This window comes from Equus quagga, unplaced genomic scaffold, assembly GCF_021613505.1.
Source record: "Equus quagga isolate Etosha38 unplaced genomic scaffold, UCLA_HA_Equagga_1.0 73791_RagTag, whole genome shotgun sequence".
In the NCBI taxonomy this organism is placed as follows: Eukaryota; Metazoa; Chordata; class Mammalia; order Perissodactyla; family Equidae; genus Equus; species Equus quagga.
The window spans coordinates 29,054-45,526 of record NW_025802902.1 but is presented as its reverse complement, the minus strand read 5'-3'; the positions used below and the strand labels follow the sequence as shown (position 1 = coordinate 45,526).

The following is a 16,473-nucleotide window of genomic DNA, read 5'->3' as shown; positions in this document are numbered from 1 at the left end:
GCTGCCTTTCTCTTGGCCTCTAATGAAAACCTGATCACAAATGGGTTCATTACCAGGGTCAGTGGTTCCTGCCACATTAGGTCCACAGTGACCATCAGTGAAAGGACAGATGTGGCAGACTCCCTGCAAACACATCCATGTGATTCTTAAGGATGGCAAGAGGTCTGTGTTCTCTGCACGTCAACCGTATCTGCCCCAGTGATTCCCAGTAGAGGCCATGGCATGTGTGTTCCAGTTCCTAAACATCATCATTCCATTTCCAGCCCACAGCCCACCACAGCCCAGATTTCCCGTTATCTAAAACAGCAGTCCTCAAACCTTAGGACACAGAAAACCTAGGGTGCTTGTTGAAGATGCAGATTCCTGGGTCTAGCCCCAGCCAATTAGACATGGTAGCCCTGGGGTAGAGCGTGAGAATTTGCTTTTTGAGATGAGCCCAGGTGTTTGGAGATCACACATTAAGAAACATGATCTTAGAGCAGCGCTTCTGAAATTCTAGTGTGGAGGGAAATTATATGAGGGTGTTGTTAAAATGCAGATGCTGATCCTATAAGTTTGGAGGTCCTGAATTCCATTCTCATGGGCAGGAAACATGGAACGTAAGAATTGCGCTTTAGTCTAGATTGTTTCATCTTCTCTATAAAAGGGTTCACCATGTGCTGTGCCCTTCAAAATCTAGTGTTGAAAAGCCCCGTGATTTAACCACCCAGGAGGTCCATTACTAAAGGCCCATGATCCACATGCTTCAGTCACTGTCACTTTGTGTGCTTTATGGCCAATCAATAGTCACCTCAACTGCACAGAGTCGCCAGTGCTATGGGCTGTCAGCAGTTTACCATCCAACAGTAGATGGCTGCATACTCCTTTGGATCTGCCACAGTGCAACAGATGAGCAGTTCTATCAGTGAATCCCATGGGAGAAGAAAAAAGGGCAAACAGACCTTCAGTTAGAGCTCAGAAATTAGAAGAAGGAGAAAAAAGAACACAAAGAAGATTTGAAGAAATCATGTTTGGAACTTCTCCAATTTCAGTGAACAACTTTAGCATATAGATCCAAGAAGCTCAACGTACACCAAAAGAGGGAACAACAAAGAAGGCCACGAGAAGGCTCATGACATCAAACTGATGAAAACCAAAGAAAAGAAAAATCTTGAAAGCATCAAGAGATAATGAATTTTACAGACAGGATATGGTGGTTTTAAAATGCTTACAAATTCTTTAAAATTCCTTCCTTAGAGAGATAGAACTAATTCCTCTTCCCTTGAGTGTGGACTCGATTCAGTGACTCACTTCTAAAGAACAGAATAAAGAGAAGTAACGTTGTGTGACTTCAGAGATTAGGTCTTAAAAGGGACTGTGGTTTTTTGTTCTCTCCTCCTCTCTTCCTCTCTCTCTCCTTCTCTCAGATCATTTGCTTGGAAGAAGCCAGGTCCTAATCAAGGAACCTCTGACATTTGCCTGGCTGGATTTGAACATTGCTATGGACAAGTGACTCCTTTATGCCTCCCATTTCTCCATCTTTAAATGTCTACAGTGCTTATCCCTTTATCTGTCCCACAGCTGCATATTAGGTCCGTTGTGGGAGGGAGTAGGTAACTTGTCTCTTTAGTTCACAGTCTTCGGTCCATGAGGAACTCCATGTGAAGAGCTTCACTTACAGAAATACACTCAATGAGCCTTATCTGCACCTGGATCTAATTTAGATGGAGATTCTGGACTTTTCACTGATTCTGTAATGGGATGAGATTTTGGGGTCCTTGGGCGGGAAGCATTTTATTTTGCATGTGGAAAGTGACAAAGATTCCCTCTTTGACTAAACGTTAGTTAGGCTCCTCTGAGCCCTCTTTCAACTAGGTCTTGACTTGTGGGCTTCGATATCCATCTTTGCTTCATTCAGTTTTAGCGGAAATCCTGTCAAGTCAGTTTAGTGAGAATCCCTCACCCTAGATATCTGGTCAAATTCCTCAGCCCCCAGTAGGCCCCAGGTCATATGAGTCCCCTGTGGCCTACCTTCAGCACGAATACTGTTAGGTCAGTTTAGCAAGAATTACTCTATCCACCTAGCAATTTTCTATCAACTAACGCCCTCCTCCTTGGTCATCAATCCCCATTTTTCCTCCTTGTATTGTAGTTGAGCACAATCTCTCTCCCCTACTGCAAAACCCCTACTGCGGTGGTCCCTTGAATAAAGTTTTCCTTACTGTTCTTAATAAGTGTCAGATAATTTTTATTTCTTTGATAGAGGAATGTAAATAATTACATTCCAGCCAGAAGATGGACTGTGGTGATTTTCAAAATGTCCACAAACTCTTTAATACACAAGAGATGGTGACTAATTTCCTTCCCCATGAGTGTGAGCTGGATTTCTTGGCTCACTCCTACTGAATAGAATAGAGCAGAAGTGATGGTGTGCAACTTCAGAGAGTGGATCTTAAAAAGCACTGTGATTTCCTATTGGGTCTACTGTCTCTTGGGTCGCTATTCTGAGGTAAGTCACCTGCCATGTTGTGTGGACACTCAGCTAAGGAGATATTACATGGCAAGGACTTGAGGCTTCTGCCAACAACCACATGAATAAGATTTGAAGTGGATCCTTCCATGCTAATTACGTTTTTCAGTTCTGGCCAACATCTTGATTGCAAACTTATGAGACACCCAGAGCTAGAACCACCAAGCTAAGCCACTCCTTCTTCTTTCACCCACCAGAAATACGTGAGGTAATAAATCCTCAGTGTTTTAAGCTGCTAAGTTTTGGAGTAATTTGTTACAAACAAATAGATGAGTAATGAACAGGGGAAAAATATCACAGTGAGTGACTGCTTTCTCATTAGACACAAAGGACACAAGAAGAAATTGGGGCAATATATTCAAAGTGCTGATAGAAAAAAGGTTCCAAAGAAGAATTCTATATCCACTGAAACCATCCTTCAAAAGAAAGGTGATTTTTTTAAAGAAATTTATTTTTTTCCATTTTCTCCCCAAAGACCCCCAGTACATAGTTGTAATATTCTTCGTTGTGGGTCCTTCCAGTTGTGGCATGTGGGATGCTGCCTCAGCGTGGTTTGATGAGCAGTGCCATGCCCGCGCCCAGGACTCGAACCAACGAAACACTGGGCCGCCTGCAGCGGAGCGTGCGAACTTAACCACTTGGCCACGGGGCCTGCCCCATGAAGGTGATTTTTTAAATTATTCATATTGTTTTTAGAATTCCATTTTAATTTTCCAATTAGGTTTTTTGGGAGGTATTATTTTTATTTTTATACTAGTTGTCTTAGGAATTACACTATACATCCTTAACTTTAGACACACTAGTTCCAATTACTAATGTACTATTTCACATAAATTTAGAAGCCTTGAGACCATTTAGGCCTCTATCCCATGTCCATCTTTTTGTTATAGGTGATATATGTAATACATCTATGTAGGTTACAATCCCCACAAGAAAAAGTTATAATTTTAGTTTCAAACAGTTATGTGTGTAAAAGGAACCAACAAAGGGTCAAAGAAAAAAAGAGAACTGACCTTTTGCATTTACCCACATATTTTTGATGCACTTCATATTTTCCGAGAGTCTGAGTTTCCATCTGGTATCATTTGCCTTCAGTCTGAAGAACTTCCTTTGCCATTTCTTATAGTGCTGATCTGTTAAAGACAAATTCTTAATTTTTTTTTATCTAAAAATATCTTTCTTTTGCCTTCACTCTTGGAGGACATTTTTGCTGAATATAGAATTCTGGATGGACAATTTTTTCTTTCATGTCATTAAAGTTGTTCCACTTTCTTCTGCCTCTCTGTTTTCTGATGAGAAGTCATAAGACAGTAAAGGAGGCACAAAAGAACGAAAACCAGAAAATATCATGATAGATGTAGTATCTCTCACATCAACAACTACCATATGAACTTCACGGATCACATTCCAAAGAAAAGGCAGAACTTGTCAGAATAGGTTAAGAAACAACACCCAACTATATGCTGCTTACAAGCAAGGCTCTTTCGATATAAAGACACAGGTTGAAGGTTGAAGGTAAATTGATGGAAAAAGATGCATTGTTTAAATAGTAACCATAAGGAGGCTGAAGTGGCAGTATTAATATCAGAAATAAAACAGATTTCAAAATAGAATGCATTGCCAGAGATAAAGATACTACATAACAAGAAAATCTAATGGAGTGAGAAATTTCACAGTTAGAGACAGAAAGGAGATCAGCAGTCGCCTAGGGCTGGGAGGAGGGAGAGAAGATCAAATACAAAGGGGCGTGAGGAAGCTTTGTAGGAAAAGGGGACTGCTCTATATGCGGGCTGTGATAGTAGTTCTGGGAGTGTAAACGATTACTGATATTCATCCAACTGTTCATCTAAAGTTGTTTAATTTTATTTTATGTAAAGACCTTAAGAAATTTTTTAAAGTGTGGAGAAATAAGGGAAAGTAAAGCAAGTTTTGGCTAAATCAAAACTGAGAGAACTCATGGCTAGCAGTCCTGCAATAAAATACTTTTAAAGGAAGTCTGCCGTGCTGAAGGGAAACGACACTAGATGATAACTCAAATATACAGAAACGAATAACCAGCAAGCGTTCCTATATTTTACTGGCTGTAGTTCAATATTACCTTAAGCACATGGTGAAAAGTGAAAAATGCAGGATTCGAGGGGCTGGCCCCGTGGCCGAGTGGTTGGGTCCGCACGCTCCGCTGCAGGCGGCCCAGTGTTTCGTTGGTTCGAGTTCTGGGCGCAGACATGGCACTGCTCATCAAACCACGCTGAGGCGGCGTCCCACATGCCACAACTGGAAGGATCCACAACGAAGAATATACAACTATGTACCGGGGGGCTTTGGGGAGAAAAAGGAAAAAATAAAATATTAAAAAAAAAAATACAGGATTCGAGTCTTACAAAAAGTGTAAAAAATTAATGGAAATAAGTATAGGAAAGGTCACTAGAAGACATAAAATCATAAACAAAAAGTATTTGCTTGAAACAAAGAAAGGTAGAAAAGGAGGCACAGGAATGAAAAAGAAATGAGAAAATTCAAAAACAAATAGTAGAATGATAGACACAAATTCCACCATATAAATAATCGTATTAAATATAAATTGACTAAAATTCCAATCAAAATGTTGAGATAAATATCTCAACTGGATAAATATCAAGACAGACTATATGCTCTATATAATTGAAAAACTTTAAATACAAAGCCAAAACTGGGTTAAAAGTTAAAGGGTGAAGGAATATGCCATGTAAATAGAAAGAATAAGAAAACTGGAAAGTCTGCGATACTGGGCAGCAAAATAGGCTTTAAGATAACAAGTATCTCTAGAGACAAAGAAGGACTTTTTACAATGATGATGGGTCAGGATCACTAGAGGACAGAAGTAATAAAAGCATAAATACCTAACTACAGAGCTCCACAGCGGATGAAGCAAAAAGTGGCAGAACTGAAAAAGAAATAGACAAATTAACAATTATATTTACAGATCAATACTCCTATCTCATTAATAGAACAAGTAAACAAAAAACAAGGAAGGATGTAGAAGACCTAAACACATTGTGAGTCAACTTGACCTAAATCACATGTATTGAGTACCACATCCAGCAAGAACAGAATAGAACTTTTTTCCAAGTGTGCATGGAACATTCGCAGAAATAGACCATATTCTGGCCCTTAAATAAGTCTCAATAAATTTAAAGGGATTGAAATTATAGAGTATGTTATCTGACAACATGACATTAAATTAGAAAACCATAACATGAAGATATCTAGAAAATCCCCAAATATTTGCAAATTGATCAACATACTTCACACCCATGGGTTATCATGCCTTAAAGAAAAAATCACAAGAGAAATTAGATTTATTTGTAATTGAATGAAAATGTAATCAAAATTTGTAGGATAGGGTGCTGGCCCAGTGGCCTAGTGGTTAGGTTCATGCACTCCCCTTTGGCAGCCGGGGGTTCCCCAGTTCGGATCCTGGGCGCAGACCTAGCACCACGTGTCAAGCCATGCTGAGGCGGCATCCCACATGAAGGAACTAGAACAACCTACAACTAGGATATACAACTATGTACTGGGGGGCCTTGGGGAGAAAAAAAAGAGAGGAAGATTGGCAACAGATGTTAGCTCAGGGCCAATCTTCCTCAGAAAAAACATTTGTAGGATGCAGGAATAGCAGTGTTTAGAGGGAAATTTAGAACATGAAATGGACAATTAGAGACTATGCTGAACAACTTAAGCAAATAGATTTGATAACTAATATTAAACGGACAAATTCCTTTAAAGACACAAATTACCAAACTGCATTAGGAAACCTAAACAATTGGTATGAATAAAGAAATTAAATTCATAATTTATAAATACTCCACAAAGAAAACTCCAGGCTCAGATGACTTCCCTGGTGAATTCCATCAAATATTTCAGTATCAACACCAGTCCTAAACAAAATCTTGGAGAAAATAAGGGAGAGAGAAAGACTTTCCAAATCATTTTATGAGGTTAGTATTATGCTGATACCAAAACCAGACAAAGATACCAAAAACTTCAGACCAAAGTCTCTCATGAAGCCTAAAGGAGATATCAGCAAATTGAATCCAATTCATTGTGAACAAGCAAGTTTTTCGTGGTTTTTGTTTTGAGGAAGACTGGCCCTGAGCTAACATCTGTGCCCATCTTCCTCTACTTTATTTGCGGGACAACTGACACAGCATGGCTTGACAAGCAGTGCATAGGTCCGTGCCCAGGATCTAAACTGGCAAACCTCATGGCACCGAAGTGGAGTGCACAAACTTAACCACTATGCCACTGGACCGGCCCCTGACCAAGTAAGTTTTATCTCAGGATGCAAGTTTAGAGGAATATGTAGACATCAATCTAATGTATCATATTAATAGAATAAAGAACAACAACCATAGGATCCTCACCATGCAAAAAAAAGGATTTAAAAAATACAGTACCTATTCATGATAAAATCTCTCAGCAAACTAGGAATAAAAGGCCACTTCTTCAATTTGATAAACAGCATCAATGAAAAACCTACAGCTGACATCATACTTTATGGTGAAACTGAATGCTTTCTACTCGAAATATGGAACAAGGCAAGGATGTTGGTTTTCTTCATGTCTATTACACACTGTACTAGAGATCCTAGCCAGAGCAATAATGCAAGAAAAAGAAATAAAAGGGATACATATTGTAAACAGAAGTAAAGTCTTAATATGCAGCTGCCATGATTGTGTCCATAGAAATTCCTCAGGCAAAGAAAGCTTCTAGGACTAATAGGTGAATTTAGCAAGATTTCAGGGTATAAGGACAATTGTATTCCTATGTACCAGCAATGTAAAATTAGGAAAATGAAAAATTTTTAATTCCATTTATAATAGCATCAAAATAAAATATTTAGGTATCAATTTAAAGAAAGTGTGCAAGATTTGTACACTGAAATCTACATAGCACCACTGACAGAAAGTAAAGAAAAACTAAAGAAATGGAGAGAAATACCATATTCAAGGATTGGAATACTCCTTATCGTTAAGGCATCAGTTCTCCCCAGATTGATCTATAGATTAAATGCAACTCAATCCCAAATTCTAAATGCCAATCAAAACTCTAGCACGTTTTGCAAAGGAAATCATCAAGCTTATTCTACAATTTATATGCAAATGCAAAGGACTTTGAACACTCAAAATAATTTTTTTGAAAAGAAGAAGAACCTTGGAGGATGCACACGACTTGATTTCAAGGCTGACTACAGGCTCCAGTAATCAAAATGAAGTGATGCTGGCATGAGGACGGTCTGGATCAATGGAGTAGAACTAAGAGTGAAGTGGAACCACGCATACGTGCTCAGGAAAAGCAGGAAAGGTAATTCAACGGGGAAAGGGTAGTCTTTTCCACAAATGATGCTGGAGCAAAGAGACACACAGAAAAGAATAAACACCATACACAAGAACTAACCTGAAATGGAGCATAGACCTAAACTCAACATCTGAAATCACTAAGCTTCTAAAACAGTGCTATCCAAAAGAAGAATCACTGGAACCTCAAATTTGAGCCACAGATGTAACTTAAAATTTTTGGTAGCCACACGTAAAAAAGTAATGGCTGAAAATATTTGATGTAACTCAAAGCAATCAAAAGATAATTTCTGCACATAACCAATAAAAAGATTATTGTTGAGATATGTTACATGCTTTTTCTCATACTTTACCTTTCTGGAAATTGTTCTGAGCCTCCAGAAGTTGAAAATTCTTGAATTTTATGTCCCACCAAGGGTGACTTTACTCCAGATCCAGCTATCCTAGGATTTGCTGACCACATCAAAATCACTTACCCCTGAAACTCGATGCAGGAGAGAGTGAGCACAGAGACAGAGCTGGGGTAGAACCCCACTTCACTTTCCTCCCTCCTCTCCCAGCTTTCCTCCACTCACAAGCCCTTCATCCTCCTTCAATCTCCAGGATTCCATGAATCTCACAAATGGGGAGCAGGTCATGAGATATTTACAAACCCAGATCTCCACAATTCCTCTACAGGAAGTCCTTCCTGCAGTCTGCCCACTCCCATTCCTGCTGCAGCCTCAGCACTGCCCCATTAGGGCCCCAGGTCTGTGCAGAGGGTGATCCTAGAACACTCTTCCTCCCTGTAACCACAGGGCTCACTCCCTCACCCCCTTCAGGACTTAGCTCAAATGTGACCTCTCAGGAAAGCCTCCTCTGAGGATAATATTTAAAATTATAACTGGTTCCCTCTTCATCCCTGCCTTGTTCTTTTCAGCATGTAAGCTCCATGAGGCCAGGGTCTTTCCCGAGTTGGTGTGACATACCCCAAAGGACCTAGGATAGTGCCTGGCACAGAGCAGATGCTCAATAAGTCTTTGTTCATGAATGAAGAAGCATAGGGACCAGATCTCCTCAAAGCTGAGACTGACACAGGAGAGGTGAGTGGTTCCCTGGGAAGTGATTGGTGGAGGGGGTGCCTCTTTCTGTTGGGAGGGGGAGGAGCTCCTCACTGGCTTATCCCAGGCCAGGAGCTAAGCAGACAGAAGGCCACACAGAGCCCCTCTGTGCTTCCCATGCAGCCAAACCACACGGCCAAGGACTAAGCCAGACACCAGCTGCCTCCGCAGACCCCTGCACTCCGAGGGGCACCCTGGATAGCCAGCAGGATTCTCAGGTGGAGAAGTCCTCCAGGGCCCAGTCTCATCTCCAGAATCAGCTGATTCTGTGCAGCTGGAAGGCGTGGCTCACCTGCAGCCTGTGGGACCCTGGGAGCCCTCCCCTGACCTGTGACCTCCAAACTCCTAGGTCATTCGGCAGGCCCAGAAACTAGACTTTGGTCCAGGACTGCAAGACCTTCAGTTTCAGGGGTTGGAGGTGGCAGGCAGCAAGGACTGAGGCATCCAAATAGTAGGTCAGTGTCTACTTAGGTCCACAAAGGGGAAGAAGAGGCAGGGTGCCAGGGTCCTGGTCTCCAGCGGCTGAGGTGTAGAGGGGGGGCACACTCCAGGCTCCAAAGGGTGGGGGGTTTAACACCTGGGCAGGAGATCACCCTTGGTGTGCTTGGGGATGGTATTCAGATCCGTAGTCCTGGAGGCCTGGAGAATGGGAAGGAATGCACTCAGGTTCTGAGGGAAATGTTAGATAGAAGCCTGTGCCCCGAGTCATCACTGATCTCCTTGTAGCCCACTGTAGTCTCCAGACTCCAACCCATGTCCTGCCCTCCGCCCTCCAGGAACACAGTCTCCATGGCCACCAGCAGCTGGACAGCTCCCCATCCCTGGCCTCGGGGCACTCTTTCTGGAGCAGCAGTTCCTCCTATCTTAGCAGATAAAGAATAATGTACAGGTAGCTGAGGGCTGTGAAAAAATGACAACCTCGGACACACCTGTGAAGTCATCATGCAGGGAGTGGGACACTGGAAACCCGGGCATCAGGGCCAGGACTGTCCCCAGCAGGGAGTCACAGGCCTGGCGCTTCCCTCCTCTCAGTTCCTTCATTCTCTCAGTGACCCCAGCATAAGGTGGTCAGGTTTTGAGGGGAGGGGCTTGCTCTGGAAGAGAAGAAGCCCCTTAATCAGCTCCCCTCTCCTCTTCTCTGCCCTTCTTTCCAAGTGTGTTTGAGTTATATCACACCCATAAGTATGGAAAAATGCCAAACCTAAGTATAGCTTACCCACCAATTATAGGGCCAATTATAGAGCCGAGTTACAACACCTGTGCAATTACCAGCAGCAGAAAATAGAGACCCCAGAGCCCCTGTGCCTCTCCCCACACAGAACCCAGTCCTCCCCACACAGGTGTCCACTAAGGTGACCTATTCCCCTGCCCCTTTCCTCTCTGGTTCCTCCCTGTCTACTCCTGTTGGCCTCCATCCTCCTAATGTCCCTCCCTTTGCTCACTTCAGGAGCCTCCCCATCTTCCTAGACCATTACCCTGGGGATGTCTTCCTCGTCCTCCCCATCGTCCACCCCATCCTAGGGATGGAGAATCTAGAATTGATTCCCTGGAGGAGGAGACTTCATCCGTGGAAGCAGCAGCAGGAACAAATGACAGGGACTCTGGGGTTCAAGGGCTCATCCAGGAGACAGAGGGCACCCAGTATGTTTGCGGGGTCCACCCTGGACCTGGGAACCAACTGTTATGGCCTGGAGATCTGCTCGTCCTTGAGGCCAAAATCCATGGTTATTCAATGGAGAGAAAAAAGTCTGTCAGGGAGTCTTTGGGGAAACAATTCAGACTATGAACCTTACACTTGAGTGGGGGCTCCTCCTCTTGTGCACAGCCCTGTCCTGCTGATGGGAGCCCAGGGAGACCCTCAGGAGGTCCCGAGGGAGGGGGCCAAAGGGCACCTCTGGTCTTCTGTTCTCACCTCTGTGGCCACACGGGGGCGCCACCACTGTGCTTTCCTATTTGCACAATCAGGGGAGAGGATGGGCTGTGGTCTGAGTCAGGCAGAGGTGGCTGATCTGGAGGGTGGACATCAATGGGGGATGAAGATGCCTTCTGAGCAGCCCTGGGCTCAGGCTCGGGGGTGGGGCAGGGATTGGAGGAGAGGGAGCTCTGGAGCCCTGCCCTGCATCTGAGGCTTCCATCTTTTCTCCCACAACCACTCTCTCCAGCCCCTTGATGACAACACTCTGGAAAACTGAAAAATAGATAATGTTTTTCTTCCACTCCCTATTCCTTTTCTAAGCGCTATTTTAAACAATAAACTCTTTTATTGTAGAATACATAATTGGAGATTTACAGAAAAGTTGCAAAGTTAGTAGAGTTCCTGCGTATTCCACACTCAGGTGTCCCTGTTGTTCATGTCTACATCACTGTCACACATTTGTCACAGCTAATGAAGCAATATTGATACATTATCACTAAACTCCACACTTTATTCAGATTTCATTACTTTTTCTTTTTTCTATTTCAGGATCCTAACCATGACACCACATTAAGTCCTTCAGGCTCCTCTGGCCGTGACAGTTTCTCAGACTTTCTTTGTTTGTGATGACCTTGACATTTTTGAGGAGTACTGCTCAGCTATATTGTAGACTGTCTCTCAATTTGAGTTTGGTTGACCAGGGCTGTGGATTTTGGGAACAAGCCCACAGATGTGAAGTGCCATTGTCAACACAACATATCAAGGGTATATAATACCCACTCGATTGATCACTGATGATGTTAACCTTCACCACTTGGCTGAGGGCGTGTTTCCCAGCTTTCTCCCTGTGAAGCTCCTATTTTCTGTGTCCCTCTCCACAAAGTAGTCTTGGGGAGGAAGTCACTGTGTGCAGCCCACATTTAAGGGGTGTTCTGCTATAAATATTTGCATGCAGGTTTTTGGACAAATGTAAGTGTGCAAATGAGTTGGGTAAAACCTAGGAGAGTGATCAGTAGGCTGCATGGTAAGTCTATGTGTAGCCTTATAAGTGTCAAGGCAAATAATCTATAACCAATCTATAGACAAGAAAAATGGAGCGGTGCTTCCTGAACTGAGGACTAGCCCAGAAACACCATCTCGAGCAGGGAAGCAAGGACAGCATGGTTACATCCCGTTTCAGAACAAAGTAACATACAGCAAGCATGACCGGAATAGTTTTCTTCCAAAGTCACAAGGAGGTGTTTTGCTGCAGTTTAGCAGATACACGACAGGTCAACTTGACCTTGGTTCTCTGGGAAGAAAAGCTTGTCTTCAAAGAAGTTTTGGTATCGGCATGAGAGAAAGGGAGACATTACATCCTCCTCTTTAAAGAGTGCATTCTTTGCTTTGGGAAAATGTTGGAAACAGATGGACAACGCGTGTTTGGTGGGCCATAAGTCAGATGGCTCTGGGAAAAATAAGTTTCAGCCAAATCAGATTTAAACCAGAATGGCTTCCCCTTATACCTCTACATGGGAAAACTTATTATTCTTATTATTTTCATCAGAAGAAACTGCAGAATATCTCCCATCATGGCTGTGCTGTTTTGTGTTCCTGCCCACAGTGAACGAGGGTTCCTGCTGTTCCACATCCTTGTCAGCACTTGGCATCACCAGTTTTTGGATTTAGGATATGCTAATAGGTGTGTAATGGTTATCACTGTTGTTTTCATTTGCATTTTCAGATGACATATGATGTTGAGCACCTTTTCATATGCTTATTAGCTGTCGATGTGTCTTCTTGGGTGAGGTGTCCGTTCAGACTTTTGCTCAATTTTTAACTGAGTTGTCTTCTTATTGTTGAGTTTTAAGTGTTCTCTATATATTCTAAAACAAGTCCCTTGTCAGATATATTATTTGCAAATATTCTCTCCCATGTCTGTCCTGAGCCCTTTTACTGACATAATAATATACATTAACGCATAGATATATTTCAATGGGAATAGAAATGAGAAATTGCTAACTGTGATGGTTTCTGGGTAGAGCACTTGGGTGACTAGCAGATGGGAAGAGATGATGTGACATATATTTGTATATTTTTGAGTATCACTTGAACTCTCTTGTGTGTGCATGAATAATGTTTTCAAAATAAATTACATTAAAATTGCTTACACTTGTAAAACACTTGACAGATCACCCTCTGATCATGTGTTAAGACTGAGATTTGGACCCTCTACTAGAGGACCAATCAGCTTTTCACTCAACTATTTTGCTTTAAAATTTCCATTTCTGAATAAGGTGGGCTAGATTGTATGGACCAATCCTCCCCCTGAAAATAGCTAAAAATGAAATATAAACTACAAAAACCATCTTCTTAAAAGCATCAGAGCTGACAAGATACCAATAAATGACCACACCCCAAAAAGAAGGGCAAGATCCTGCTTGGCCTCCACAGAGAACAGCGTCCTGAGAGATGGAGAAAAGGCTCTGTGAGCTCGTTGCCCAGACACGGAGCCCAGCGCTTGCTGCTCTGAGCCTCGAGCTCTGGCCTTTCCTACACATCTGCCTTCCATTTTAAAATTTAAACAAAGCTTTATATTCTGATTATGATGCATATGTATAATGTACAATATATATGTTATAATGAATATTCACTACAGAAAAATTATAAAATGTTAAAAGTTATACATAACAAAGTAAAAATAATTGTAATCCTCACACTTGGAGATATTTTGTTGCAGTTTCTCCTGGTATATTATGTATCCTCCTGCTGCTGCCCCAGTGCTCGAACTCTCCAAGCTGATGAGCAGAGAGCTCAGTGGCCCCCAGCCCTGTGGTCTTCTAATACCAGATAAGAAAGAGACTTGCAAAAACATAAAGTGTAAAAAGACCCACTCCTCTCTCTACCTTATTTTGGGAAATTGTCATTTTTCAGAAAAACATTAATTCTTTTAACTTACGGTGCGTTATAAATATCATTCTAAATATATTAATAAAAATATTTTAAAACTTTTGTTCCTAGTATGGTAAATATTGATAGATACAACCAACATAAACAAATTACCCTCCGGGCCCTCGCTAATTTGTAAGACTGTGTGGATATCCTGAAACCAAAGTGTTTGAGAATTGCTGACTCACACAGCCCCTGGGCCAGGACTCAGGGAGACGGTGTGACAAAGAGCTCTCGGTGCAGGAGGAGAGGGGTCAGGGCAGAGTCCCAGGTCCCCGGACGTGGCTCTCAGGGTCTGAGGCCCGAGGGCGGAGTCTGGGTCGAGCAAGCTCAGCGTTGGGGAGTCCCCGTCTCCCTGAGTTTCACTTCTCCCTCTCTCAACCTGTGTCAGCTCCTCCTGCCTGGAGACTCATGACGCGGCCTCAGTTCTCACCCCCATTGCGTGTCCGGTTTCTACAGAAGCCAATCAGCGTCTCCGCTGTTCAGGGTTATAAAGTCCGCACTGAGCAGCCGGGGCTCAGATTCTCCCCAGGTCGGGAGGATGCGGGTCATGATGCCTCCAACCTTCCTCCTGCTGCTCTCCGGGCTCCTGACCCTGACCGGGACCTGGGCGGGTGAGTGCGGGGTCGGGAGGGAACGGTCTCTGCGGGGGGCAGAGCGAGGGGACCGCGCCGCGGGGGCGCAGGACCCCCGGGGAAGGCGCAACTACGCGGACCCAGCCTAAGACCTGCTCACCAGCGCGCCCACCTCGGCCACGCCGCGTCCTGACCCCACTCCTTCCCTCCCCAGTCTCCCACCCTCTCCTCTCCCCCACTGGGGTCTCCCGCGCTTCTCCGTCCGCCGCCCCTTTTCCGTCTCACGAACCCCTCGTCCCGTCCCCCCTCCCGGCCCCATCACCCTCGGACCCGGTTACCCGCGCCGGGAGGAGGGTCGGCCGGGTCTGAGCCCCTCCCCGCCCCCAGGCTCCCACTCCATGAGTTATTTCTACACCGCCGTGTCCCGGCCCGGCCGCGGGGAGCCCCGCTTCATCGCCGTCGGCTACGTGGACGACACGCAGTTCGTGCGATTCGACAGCGACGCCGCGAGTCCGAGGATGGAGCCGCGGGCGCCGTGGATGGAGCAGGAGGGGCCGGAGTATTGGGAGCAGCAGTCGCAGGGCATCAAGGGCCACGCACAGGCTTTCCGAGTGAACCTGAACAACCTGCGCGGCTACTACAACCAGAGCGAGGCCGGTGAGCGACGCGGGCCCGGGTCCAGGTCGCGACCCCCCATCCCCACGGACGGGCCGGGGTCTCCCCGAGTCTCCGGGTCCGAGATTCACCCCGAGGCTGCGGGCCCCGCGCGGCCCCCGACCCGGGAAGAGCCGGCCTGGAGTTTTCCGCGGTTCCATTTTCAGTTTAGGTTTAATCTCCGCGGGGGGGGGCGGGGGCGGGGCCGAGTGGGCGGGGCTGACCTCGGGGCGGGGTCAGGGTCTCACGCCTTCCAGCTTATGTACGGTTGCGACGTGGGGCCGGACGGGCACCTCCTCCGCGGGTACTTTAAGTCCGCCTACGACGGCGCCGATTACCTCGCCCTGAACGAGGACCTGCGCTCCTGGACCGCGGCGGACACGGCGGCTCAGATCTCCAAACGAAAGAAGGAGGCGGCCGGTGATGCGGAGGGCCTCAGGAACTACCTGGAGGGCAGGTGCGTGGAGTCGCTCCTCAGATACCTGGAGAACGGGAAGGAGACGCTGCAGCGCGCGGGTACGAGGGGCCGCGGGGCCTCCCGATCTCCCCTCGGGCCGGGCTGGCTTCCCAGAAACAGGGAGGAAATGGGATCAGTGTCAGAATACCCTCCCTCAGAAAAGAAAGGAATCCACCCAGGTTTTCATGTTCTTACTAAAGACTCGCCCAAAGAGCCCGCCCTTCTCTAAAGGACAGTGAAGGAATCCAGTTTCTTCAGGAATAGGAGGGGAGACCTTCCCTGAAATCGCCGTCCTTCGTTCCCTTTGACCCTGGCAGCCATCTTGTGACCTATGACTTTCTCAACGCCTTGTTCTCGGCCTGAGAACATCTTTGCAGGCCTGACTCCAGCTTTTGTGAGTCATTCACCCTCCACCCAGGTCAGAACCAGAAGTCTGTGTTCTCCTGTTTAGAGACCTGAAGGCTGGTACCCTGGGCTCTCAACTTTATTCTAGAACTTTCCAAAGGATATGAGCTTATCCTGGATCCGCAAGTCCAGGCTTGTGTCTGTGTTCTGTGCTTCCTCCTTCAAACCAATTGTCCTGTCCGTTCTCAGGATGGTCACGTGAGTGATGCTTTAGTGGCCCATGGAGGGAACTGAAACTGAATTTTCTGATTCCTCTCCTCAGACTCACCAAAGACACATGTGACCCACCACCCCATCTCTGACCGTGAGGTCACCCTGAGGTGCTGGGCCCTGGGCTTCTACCCTGCGGAGATCAGCCTGTCCTGGCAGCGTGACTGGGAGGACCTGACCCAGGAGGCGGAGCTTGTGGAGACCAGACCTGCAGGGGACGGGACCTTCCAGAAGTGGGCGGCTGTGGTGGTGCCTTCTGGAGAGGAGCAGAGATATACGTGCCATGTGCAGCACGAGGGGCTGCCTGAGCCCCTCACCCTGAGATGGGGTAAGGAGGGAGCCGTGGGCTCAGAGCCTCTTCTCAGGGAAATCAGGAGCCCTTCT

The 16,473-nt window shown here is 45.4% G+C and overlaps 1 protein-coding gene and 1 pseudogene across 1 annotated transcript; both read left to right on the top strand.

The window, feature by feature from the left end:
* Positions 1-14,311: 14,311 nt before the first annotated feature.
* Positions 14,312-15,835, top strand: LOC124234428 (class I histocompatibility antigen, Gogo-C*0202 alpha chain-like). The gene is made up of 2 exons (XM_046651773.1): positions 14,312-14,402; positions 14,751-15,835. Exons 1-2 carry the CDS (start codon positions 14,330-14,332, stop codon positions 15,701-15,703), a joined length of 1,026 nt encoding a protein of 341 aa, XP_046507729.1. The 5' UTR covers positions 14,312-14,329; the 3' UTR covers positions 15,704-15,835.
* A 296-nt stretch (positions 15,836-16,131) lies between these two features.
* The window catches only part of LOC124234426 (class I histocompatibility antigen, Gogo-B*0101 alpha chain-like), a 1,217-nt pseudogene continuing 875 nt past the window's right edge, over positions 16,132-16,473 (top strand).

What these genes read in the sequence shown, in the direction of transcription:
- LOC124234428 (XM_046651773.1), top strand. Translation starts at nt 14,330, where the DNA reads ATGCGGGTCATGATGCCTCCAACCTTCCTCCTGCTGCTCTCCGGGCTC. An exon ending in CCTGACCGGGACCTGGGCGG is followed by an intron (nt 14,403 to 14,750) that starts GTGAGTGCGGGG and finishes CCCCGCCCCCAG; the next exon opens with GCTCCCACTCCATGAGTTAT.